General features: G+C 40.7%; 2 protein-coding genes across 2 annotated transcripts in view; both read left to right on the top strand.

Moving 5' to 3' along the window:
- The window catches only part of phlpp1 (PH domain and leucine rich repeat protein phosphatase 1), a 42032-nt gene extending 33580 nt beyond the window's left edge, over positions 1–8452 (top strand). Inside the window, exons 13-17 of the mRNA XM_058747991.1 lie at positions 434–564; positions 1980–2096; positions 2174–2368; positions 4889–5117; positions 7354–8452. Coding sequence (XP_058603974.1) covers positions 434–564; positions 1980–2096; positions 2174–2368; positions 4889–5117; positions 7354–8448 — 1767 coding nt within the window. The 3' untranslated portion in view covers positions 8449–8452. The remainder of the gene's footprint in view (positions 1–433; positions 565–1979; positions 2097–2173; positions 2369–4888; positions 5118–7353) is intronic.
- A 196-nt stretch (positions 8453–8648) lies between these two features.
- LOC131522490 (PH domain leucine-rich repeat-containing protein phosphatase 1-like) lies at positions 8649–9086 on the top strand. Its single transcript, XM_058748002.1, has one exon. The coding sequence runs from the start codon at positions 8649–8651 to the stop codon at positions 9084–9086; it is 438 nt and encodes a 145-aa protein (XP_058603985.1).
- The last annotated feature ends 2747 nt before the right edge of the window (positions 9087–11833 follow it).

Here is an 11833-nt window from a genome sequence, read left to right as displayed (position 1 = left end):
ACACTCACACACTCGCTCACATGCACACACACACTCATAGATGCATACTCACACACTCATACGCACTCACACACACTTGCACGTACACACACACGCACTCGTACACGCACTCACACACATACACACAAACACTCACACACACACACTTATACACATGCATATTAAATCTGAAACGTTCAACACGACCACCGAATGTTCAGTTCAACACTGATAAAAACCAACAGAAGATCTTCAGAAGTTGTGTAAAGAAAGTTGCTTTCAATTTACTTCACATTACTTCATTTCTGTTGACAGAACTGTTTTTAATTCACTAGTTTCTGAGAGTATTTTAGTACAGCAGAACTGTTTACTGTCCCATGCTGTGTGATGTTTAATATGCAGAAATGTAAATTGTTATGGATTTTTTTTCATATGTTTCTGTGTGTGTGTGTAGTGTGTGGACGTGAGCTGTAATGAGCTGAGTGAGATCACTTTACCTGACAGTCTACCTCCTAAACTTCAAGAGCTGGATCTGACGGGAAACCTGCGCCTGAATCTGGACCACAAGACCCTCGAGCAGCTCAAGTAAGAGCATGTGTGCATTACACTTCTGACAGATTTTTTCCTTAAAATCAGTTTTGTCAAATTAACACATTAGGTCAGTATCATTAATTACAAAAACGATACACAAAAATAATAATGCTAAAAAAAACAAAAAACAGCTAGAAGGGATTGTCCTACAATTGTAAAAACATGTTATTTTGCTCAGCGCATTCGATTGAATAGGTTACAAAATGTTACGAAATAAAATAAAGAACGCTACCTTATCAAGCCACTTCTTCTAATATCTGTCCAATGCTTTCGACATAATCTGATAAAATAATATCTTCATTTAGGCCAGTGTTATTTTAGTATCTTTGAGATACAATTGTAGTTTTTATTAATATTTTAAATTAGTTTTTTATATTTATATTTTAAGGTTTTTGAGATGTTTTTATTATTTTTTTGTTATTTTTTTTTTTTGTCTACAGTCATGGCCAAAAATATCGGCACCCTTGCAATTCTGTCAGAAAATGCAATCCTTCTTCAGAAAATTGTAAAGCTCTTGATGATATTGCGCACAGTGGACACAAGAACATTAAGATCTCTGGAGATGGACTTGTAGTCTTGAGATTGTCCATGTTTTTCCACAATTTTTTCTCTCAAATCCACAGACAACTCTTTACACTTCTTTCTTTTCTTCATGCTCAGTGTGACACACAACACAAAGGTTGAATCAACTTTTCTCCATTTTAACTGGTTGCACGTGTGATTATTATATTGCTCACACCTGTTACTTGCCACAGGTGTGTCTACATACTAATTACAGGAGCATCATATGCTTGAAAAGCAATTATTTCTTACAATTTTTACAAGGTGCCAATAATTTTGTCCAGCCCATTTTTGAGTTCTGTGTGAAATTTTATCAAGTTTGAGTTTTCTTATGTTTTTTTGTGGTGTTCCAATGCAAACAAAAATAATAATCACTTGAATACCAAAACATTTGCAATTGGAACAATTTTCTGAGAGAAGTGTTGCATTTTCTGACAGAATTGCAAGGGTGCCGATATTTTTGGCCATGACTGTATATAGTTTTTTTTTTTTAAAGTTTTTAAAAAGTTTGTTTTAATTCTGGTTCTTTTTTTATAAGTTAAGTTTAAGTTAAACTAAACTAAAATGAGAAATGTTGCATTGGTAACTAGCTGAAATAAAGTGATCTGTTTTTCCTAAATACATAGTGTCTCACAGCATCATGTGCCAACAAAGGCTCTCTTTAAAACACTTCAGTTTGGTTTGGTGGCTTGAAACTAAAAATTCCTCAAAGCTATCACCCACTGGGTTTGTAATGTTTTATTTATTTGCCAAAGCCATTTAACTCTCTTATAAAGTGTTTGTTTTGGACCATGTTTGTGTATATGTGTGCCATTTAATAATACATGATATCTTCCACATCTTTTCAGTAACATCCGCTGTTTCCGGATAGACCCGCCCCCCTCCTCGTTCTCAGCCAATGAGGGGGCAGGAGGGCCGGCTGTCTGGAGTCACGGCTTCACCGAAGCCTCGGGCGTCAAAAACAAGTGAGTGTGCTGTGGATCTGAGCGCTCAGAGCTGGCGTGTGTGGCGGTCAGTGACCGTGTGTGTTTGTGTTGCGCAGACTGTGTGTGGCGGCGCTGTCGGTGAACAGCTTCTGCGGCAGCAGAGAAGCTCTGTACGGCGTGTTTGACGGGGACAGGAACGTGGAGGTGCCGTATTTACTGCAGTGCACCATGAACGACATACTGGCCGAGGAGCTTCACAGGACCAAGAGCGAGGAAGACTACATGACCAACACCTTCCTCGTCATGCAGAGGTAATGCACACACAGTTAGTGCGGAGGATCGGTATAGAAAAACATTTGATGCATACTAAATACTAGGACAGTTGATTTAAAACATTAATTTCATGCAATTAATTAAAATGTTAAAATGACTAACACATTTAATGCAACGCCCTGTTCAGACCTGTCCGTCATCTTATATTGATGCATCATCTGATGAACATGATGCAGGACGACTGACTGTGTGATGAAGCCTATTAGAATGCAATTATATGAGCCTAAAATTCAAGATATGAGTGCAAAAAAAACACCCTCTTATATTTCTATCACATGAATCTTGCCGATAGTCGAATCATATGTTTGGGGGCGGGGCAAAATACATTACCAAGAGTTAAGTCAGACATTCGACAGTCATAAATACACAGGGAAAATGTGTAATGGACGCCTCGCAGATACAAACGGAGTGAATAATGTTTTATGTTTTGATTAAAAGATTAACATTAAACGTCAGCGAAACCCTAAGAATTCACAACACTTTTTACAATAGTGCTCTCATTATAACATTATGTATATGACAGTTATTAATGTTCTGCATTTCTGTTCTGAGCTGCGCGCGCTGAATGACCAGTAGAATTAATCATTTGATAGAAGGTTTTTAATCAACCTGGTCTCATAAAAATACGTACCTCTGCGCACTTTTTGTGCGACACCGTTTTACATACCTTGCTGCACGTTTCGCCGCAGTTTCAAATAGAAATGTCCACTAAGTGCCGCTAAAACACAGGTTCAATATGTGAACCCTGGCACGTTTGTATTACGTAGATATTGGTATGAACCACAGAACAAACTTATCATCTATGAAAACCCATCGATATGAAGCTGGATGTGTGCGTTCAAACGTTTAAAAGCATCAGTTTTCAAATCTCCCAGCATATTAATATTGTTTTGAAGTCATTGCATGATATTCTTGAAGTAATTGTGAGAAAATTACGCTTTATTAATCGTAACTCTGTAAATTTGTGTGAAAGTGTTCATTTATTTTGGAAACTGCAGTGATATGTACTTATTGGTACATATTTCATGTCACGCTAAAAAGTGCACCCAGGTACGTAAATGCCATGAGACCAGGTAGTTTTTAATCAATGGGATTTAACTCATTTATCTCATATAAAATACGCTTCATTATTTATACTTGTGGACACAACAACGTGCAGAAACACAGGAACTAAACTCTAAAAATTCACAGCGTTTTATTATAGTGTTCTCATTATAATGTTATGTGTATATGACAGTCCCAGTCATAGTTATTACTATTCTGCATAGTTGTTTGTCCTGCTCACGCTGTGCGCTAAAGAGATAATCACTGTTCAATAAAGCGCTTTACTGCAGCGACTCAACCAAATGCATTTTAAACGAGATAAATAATATATACACGATATATATAAACCGGCTGAAATGTTTTAAAATCACTTGTATCCTACCTGATCGAAAAAAAACCCTGTCTTTCACTCTGCGTCAGTTTGAGTCTTGTTAAAGTTTTAAATCCTTGCCGCCAAGATGCTCCTCTGTCGGTCACAGATTATGGAAAGTGAAACTTAAATCTATAGGGGTGGTTGGATTTATTCACGCACGTTAAAATATTTATTTAAAGCTATTTTTTCTTTTCAGATTCTTATTTACAGCATTATCATAATAGGCTGTATATTAACTTATTGGGAGAAAACCGGTAGTTCTATGTGAAATCAGACATTGAGCACCCCATATAGCCAAAATGGCATGATCATAACACCCCGCGACTATTCGACTGTGAGATTGGGAGTCGAATCAGGCTCCTCGAATCGAAGCATCGACTCGTCGACTATTCGGGGTCATCCCTAGCCATATCACACCAGCAAGTGTGCTGATTTCCCCAATCTCTCCACCCTTGCAAATGTGTTATTGATTTGGTACAACAGTTCAATAAACAACAATATATTGTCAATATAGTCAGTTTTTTTCAATTTTGCAAACAAAGAGTTCCAAACAAAGTCAAGTTAGTCAATGATTCAGTGACTTGTTCATAAAGATAAAGTGAATCAATGATTCAGTGACTCCTTCATAAAGATAAAGTGAGTCAGTGATTCAGTGACTGGTTCATATAATCACCTGCTAAGTTTCTGAATGAATCATCTGTTTGAACAAATTGGTTGAATGAATGATTCAGTGACTCAATCCTTAAGACAGTGACTTGCCAACACCTACTGGCACTTTTAGTTTCATATTTGAAGCATCATTTAATTTTTCTTTTTAGTTGTTTCATATTTCTTTTTTTAGAATCCCGTTAATGCCGATTAAATATAATTATTTGGGCAATGTTGAATCAAAATATTTATTTCTAAAGCAAATTTTTGTAATATTTATTCAATGCTTTTTTTCATTTAACACAATAATGACGTTTTTATGTGAATTTGTGCGATTTAATTTATCGGCACATCATATAATTAATTAGATTAAAGTTTTAATCACTCCATAGCTGTACTGAATAGGTCTGTCTGTTCGCTCTGGGTTGAACAGGAAGTTGGGCACAGCAGGGCAGAAGCTTGGCGGCTCGGCGGCGCTCTGTCACATCCGGCACGACCCCACGGACCCCGCCGGCTGCTTCACCCTCACAGCTGCTAATGTGGGCAAGAGTCAGGCGGTGCTGTGCCGCGACGGCAAGGCGCTTCCGCTGTCGCTGCTGCACAACATCAGCATCCAGGAGGAATACGACCGCGTGCGGCAGCATAAAGCCATCATCACGGAGGTACCAGAAACACTTTCCACTGGCACTGAGGTCAACATGAGATGAACATTCGTTTCCCTGTGTTCCCGATCTTACTGTGTGCACCTTATTCCAAAGAGAAAAAAAACTCTCGTTCATCAAAATGTAATAACTTAAACTATTAGTTCATCTTAACCAACAGTTGTTTAGTCACTGTTTGAGGCTGCCTTTCTGGGATTTCACCAGTAGTTAATGCAGTAAATGAATGCTGTTTAAACAACACTAGATTAGGGCTGTCAAAATGACTGAAAAAGTAAATTTGAATATTATCAGTGTTTGAATTGAAAAGGCATAATTTCAGTTGGGGGGGGGGGGGTGCTTTTGGCTTCTCTCCTGAGGCCACAAGAGGGCGCATCAAGCAAATTATTACTAATGCATGTTTCTTCAAAGCAATAAAATAACATGACTATCTTTGAAAAAAGTGCATAATATTTAAAATATTGTTTATAAACCTTATTAATTAAGTTGCTTAAACGATTAGAAACAAAACAGCATCTTGTATGCATAGTTTAATACAAAGGAACGAAAACCAATCACAAAAAGTACTTTTTTCATTTAAAAACATGAGATGCAGTGGGATGGAAAAAACATCATAAAGTCTCGAGACATGTTTATTAAAAGTTGAACTTGCATTAATTTTACATGCTTTCTAAACATGCGGCTCTCTTGTGCGAGACGCGAGTGCAGCGCTGATAGATGTGCCTCTAGAAAAACATGCGTTCTGTGTGAACGGCTCGGTTTCAGTTTTGATGTAAACAACATCATCTCCGTATTGTTCTCTTCTTCCGCAATATTTTGAATGAATAGCATAAGGCTGTCTGACGCACACCTAACATTCAAATGCCATGTTTTCGCAGTCGAATGTGGATTTTTATTTTAAATTCAATGAATATTCAAAATTCATAATTTTTTTTTTTTGACAGCCCTACACTAGATTGGAAAATAACATCAGCATTGGAGGCTTGCGTTCAGCTCTGACTCTATTCTGATATGAAACATCCATTTTTCATCATCACATTAAAGACCTATCCTACAGTTTAATTAGTTAAAGTGAATCACATTAAGGAAATGAATTGACATTTCATGTTGACTTTCAGGTGGTTTCTTCTTATCTTTTGCTTTTATAGAAGTTAAAAGATTCCTACACGGAAAAACATTATTGTGCAGCACAAGTGATATTTGAAGAATATTTCAGCTTTGTAGTCAAAGGGATCCAACAGTTTCAGGCTCCAAAGAGGACAAAAAGTAGTGCAAAAGTAGTCCACACAACTCTTCTGAAGCAACAGTCACTTTGTATGATGAATGGAGCATAATTTAAGTTATTCGCTCTCAAACTTCCTGAAACAAGTGAATAATATTGAACAGCAACTCAAATTTCGACTTACAACCATATTGCTTTAGAAGACCTGGAGCAAAACCAAGTTTATACACTGTATACATTATTTGTTGTGAATAAAACAAAGATCATTGGAGTGTGTTTTACAAGATAATACTATTTCAGTCTTTGCACTAAAAATGTCATGTTTAATTTAATGTGTTACATGCCATTTCTTTAATTTTACTAGAAAATCCTACACCAGTTTTTTTCAGTGTAGTATGTGTATCTTGTAGCTTGACACTGTTGGACCTCAGTGACTGTTTGTTTACAGCTGAACTATTTCAGTGTTTCACACGATTAAGTCAATACAGGTTTGAGGCTGGAAGTTGGGGTGAACCATCCCTTTAAAGGGGTCATGACATGGATTTTGCATTATTTTAAAATGTTTGAGGTTTACTTATAGTGTTAATAAAGTTTTTTGCACAAAAAAACAAACAAACAAATAAATATGTGTAAAAATGATTATTTTCAACCCTCATTCTGACCCTCTCTCTAAAATGACCTGTTTGGTCGATTGTGGTACTATCATTGCTGTCTACGGAGGGTCAGAGAGCTCTCAGATTCCATCAAAAATATCTTAATTTGTGTTCTGAAGATGAACGAAGGTCTTACGGGTTTGGAAGGACACGAGGGCGAGTAATGACAGAATTTTCATTTTTGGCTGAACTAACGCTTTAAGCATACAAATACCTCTTCTGTGACAAAAGATCAAGGGAAATTTGGTTTCATGTCATGACCCCTTTAACTCACATGAACTTAGCCTTTGAATGTTATTATTGTATTAGAATAGCAGTTACTGACCACTGTGTATGCCAATATGGCAAATTCCTTCTCCAACAGGACAACAAAGTGAACGGCGTAACAGACTCCACACGCATCATGGGCTATTCGTTCCTCTACCCGGCGGTCTTGCCTCGCCCATACGTCACCACGCTCCCGCTGACCCCCAGAGATGAGTTCTTCATTCTGGGCAGCAGAGGTCTGTTCGAAGTCTTGGACCCTAGCGAGGCGGTCGAAGCCATACGGAAGGTGCCCGATGCACTGGCGGCTGCCAAGAAGCTGTGCACGCTGGCACAGTCGTACGGCTGCACCGACAGCCTCTGCGCCGTTGTGGTGCAACTCAATGTGGCAGAAGACTGTTGTTGTTGTTGTTGCGCGGCGTCTGCGGAGCCCAGCTCCGGAAACACGCATGCACCTCCGAGCCCCGGGCCTGGGCTGTTCCCGGCCTCCTCTGCCGCCGTGCCCCCGTCCTCCTGCAGTGAGATCAGCTCTGAGGTCAGTGCATCCGAGATGAGTTCCGAAGTGGGATCCACCGCATCCTCGGACGAGCCCCCGCTCCTGCTGCAGGAGGCACAGCTCCACCTTCATCCACAGAGCCACCCCAACCCACGCCTCCCCTGCTGCTCGCTCCACCTCGCGCCCAACTCCGGAAGCTCCTTCCAGAGGCAGCTGTCCAGCGCCACCTTCTCCAGCGCGCTCTCGGACAATGGCTTGGACAGTGAGGACGAGGAGCCCATCGCAGGAGTCTTCTCCAACGGCAGTCGGGTGGAAGTGGAGGCCGATGTCCACTGTCTGCTCCCTTTGCCTCCGCCTCCTCCACCCTGTACCCCAGAAACCCCGGAGAAGCTTCCGGAGGAGGCCGGGAACCTTGCGGGAGCGGATGCTTGGAGCAAGACCTTGGGAAGGCGGCGGGGAAACGGCTCCGTGGCGCCGCAGGAGCAGAGTCACAACTTGATTGAGGTGGCGACTGAAGCTCCTTCTAAAAAACCTGGAGGTTACTTCACGGCGCCCGCTCAACCCGACCCAGATGACCAGTTCATCATTCCTCCGGAGCTGGAGGAGGAGGTGAAGGAGATCATGAAACAACATCAGCAGGACCAACAGAAGCCGGCCAAGAGCGAGCGACCTGCGGACTACTACGACACGCCACTCTGAAGTCACTGCATTCTGTCGTCATCTACTCAGCCTGATGACTTTAATCCAGTTCTTGAAAGTGCAGTCTATCACCCAATACTAAAGCGACTCTTGCACTAATGCCGCAAAAATCAAAAACACTTGCAATGACATGAGGCTGAGTAAATGAAGACAGAATGCACTCAACACAGAGGAGTATCTTCTCACAGCTTCACTGACCTATGGTGCCACTCCCTGCAAAATCTACCAGGATCTCAACCAATCCTCCAACGGCAGTCGGGTGGAAGTGGAAGCTGACGTCCACTGTCTGCTCCCTTTGCCTCCTCCTCCTCCACCCTGCACCCCGGAAACCCCGGAGAAGCTTCCAGAGGAGGCTGGGAGCGGATGCTTGGAGCAAGACCTTGGGAAGGCGGAGGGGAAACGGCTTGGTGGCGCCGCAGGAGCAGAGCCACAACTTGATTGAGGTGGCGACTGAAGCTCCTTCTAAGAAACCTGGAGGTTACTTTACGGCACCCGCTCAACCCGACCCAGATGACCAGTTCATCATTCCTCCGGAGCTGGAGGAGGAGGTGAAGGAGATCATGAAACAACATCAGCAGGACCAACAGAAGCCGGCCAAGAGCGAGCGACCTGCGGACTACTACGACACGCCACTCTGAAGTCACTGCATTCTGTCGTCATCTACTCAGCCTGATCTTGTTGGCTTTAATCCACAGTTCTTGAACGTAGGGCTGTCGATTTTTAACTAGTCAACTTAAAAACGTAACTACTACATGATTCAAGTAACATTCACTTTCTTACAAACTTGCAAAACCATCCATTTAAAGAAAGTTCTTTTAAGTGTACCACACGTTTTAGAGGTCAACTCAAAAGATCAAGGCAATTCAAATCAGAGCTGTCAAAACGGCTGAAAAAGAGGGCACATCGAGCAAAATATTACTAATGCACGTTTATTCAAAGCAATAAAATAACATGACTGTGAAAAAAGTGCATAATGTTTAAAAATTAATTTGCGTAAACAATTATAAACAAAACAGCATCATGTATGTATGTTTAATACAAAGGGCTGAAAGGTTAAAAACACCAGATGTAGTGAGAAGGCCGAAAAAAATGCCATAATGTCTCGAGACATGTTTTTTTAAAAGTTGAACTTACATTAATTCTACATGGCTTTCTAAACATGCATCTCTCTTGTGCGAGACGCGAGTGCAACGGTCAAAGATGTCCCTCTAGAAAAATATGCGTTGGTTTCAGTTTTGACATAAACAATATCTTCTCTGTATTGCTGTTCTCTTTTTCCGCAATATTTTGAACGAACAACGCAGCAGCGCCGCATCTAGGGTTCAGCTGGATAGGCAAACAAAAGCATTCAAATGCAACGATACCTACATCATCGCATCTCGTGCGCCACTGATAAAGCTGCCTGATGCACACCTAAAATTCGAATGCAACATTTTTGCATTTTATTTTAAATTTGACGAATATTCAAAATTCAAATTTTTATTTGACAGCCCTAATTCAAATAAAAATGATTCAAAGTATATCAGTGTTAGTAGACGATTATTAACAGTAAATGAAAATAGCAGCAGCTTTCAGTCTGTCAGCATCATGCAAACATCAAATACCAGGCATGCAGTAGTAGTTCTGCACAGGTTTCTGCTTTTCCAGTGTTTTTCAATGTAAACATGTGCACGACGGACATATTTGACCATTGCGCTCGTGTCTTCTGCAGCGTTACGCATGTGAAATGGTGCTCTAGAAATGTGGCGCTCGAGTTAAAAGAAGTTCAAATCGCATCTCATAACCTTGTGTTTTTCCTGTTGCACTGCAGTGTCTCGGTTTTTAGCGCAGAAACACATTCTGTGTAAAAAGCCGCGGTATGTTGTACGTTACACTCCTTCAGAGAGCGCGACACACATTGGTGCTTTATAAGCTGCTTCGTAGGGGTGTAACGGTATGCGTATCGTGTATCGAGCGGTTCACGGGCAGTTCCAAATGGAAGTGATCATCTCTATCCCCTTAGATGGGGACTCTGGAGTGAGCAGGGCACGTGCGTGTCATTATTTCGTCGTTTGGAATGCACTTGAAGGGAGCGTAATTTCCTCATTATCTTCAGCTGGGATGTTCCCGTGACAACGCAGCACGGTGTGCGTCAGCAGATGTCGCCATGTCAAAAGTCTTTTTATTGTTGTTAGCATAACTGTTGCAAATAAACATACATTTTATATTTTAAAAAAGTTTTTAATGCTATATAATATATATAAAACTTTAAAATGTATATTTTTTTATGCGGGTGTCCGTCAGCGAATCTGCTGACGCACACCGTGCTGCGTTGTCACGGGAACATCCCAGCTGAAGATAATGAGGAAATTACGCTCCCTTCACCGAGTGCATTCCAAACGACGAAATAATGTCTCGCACGTGCCCCGCTCACTCCAGAGTCCCCATCTAAGAGGATAGAGATGACCACTTCCATTTAGAACTGCCCGTGAACCGCTCCATACACGCACCGTTACACCCCTAATGCTTCGTCATGCGCTCTCATCAGCTGTTAGCGTTGACAGATTGTCAGCGTGTCTTATTGTAATGTTTGCTAATGTTTTTATTCAAAACTGTGATTCCTCATAAAATCGTGGCGAAACATTACATTTGAATTAATTGATAAATTCAGAAAAATCGCCCATTCCTACAACCAGTCTTTCACCTAAAACTGAAGGCTTTCTTGCACAAATGCCGCTATTTTGGAGTGAATGAGAAACACATGCAACAACGTGAGGCTGAGTAAATGAAGTCTGAATGTGGAGTATCTTCTGCAGTCAACTAATATGAAGCTGTCGACGCCACTTCCCACAAAATCCACCTGGATCTCAACCAATCCCTTTAAGAGGAGGCCACCGTGCCTCGCCGTTACAGCGTTTCACTAGAGTTTGAAGAGCAGTTCACTACTGATCACTGACTGTTTAACTTTTATTTACCTTAAACCGACACCTATATAATTCAACACTAGTATTGCGATGTTAACTGTCATGACCAATGACGAGACTCTGGACATTTTGATTTCGTTTTTTTAGTTACCATATCTTTTTATGCGAGAGAAGCTACAACAGACTTTAAGTTGATTTAAAATCAGAAGATTGCGTTGACGTTGATTGTGTTGTACGGTACACACTAGTAATACCACGCTTAACTGTTGTAGATAGGGCACTTAAAGTAATACTGTATCTCTTCAGTAAATCAAGGCTTCGCGCCTGTATAAAAACTAGAAATTTAGTGGAAATTTTAAAGACTAACTCCTAGGAGTTGCTTACTCTTTTATGGTGACTTCGTCACTTTTTACTAATCTTCTCTGCGAGAAATGGTGATTTTTTTTTTTTTCTTTTCCTCTTTCCAATGATTGTAAATAAGA

The sequence above is a fragment of the Onychostoma macrolepis genome, chromosome 02, assembly GCF_012432095.1.
Source record: "Onychostoma macrolepis isolate SWU-2019 chromosome 02, ASM1243209v1, whole genome shotgun sequence".
Lineage (NCBI taxonomy): Eukaryota > Metazoa > Chordata > Actinopteri > Cypriniformes > Cyprinidae > Onychostoma > Onychostoma macrolepis.
This window is presented reverse-complemented; position numbering and strand designations above follow the sequence as displayed.

Coding starts and splice junctions, on each gene's coding strand:
- LOC131522490 (XM_058748002.1), top strand. CDS start 8,649: ATGGTGCCACTCCCTGCAAAATCTACCAGGATCTCAACCAATCCTCCA.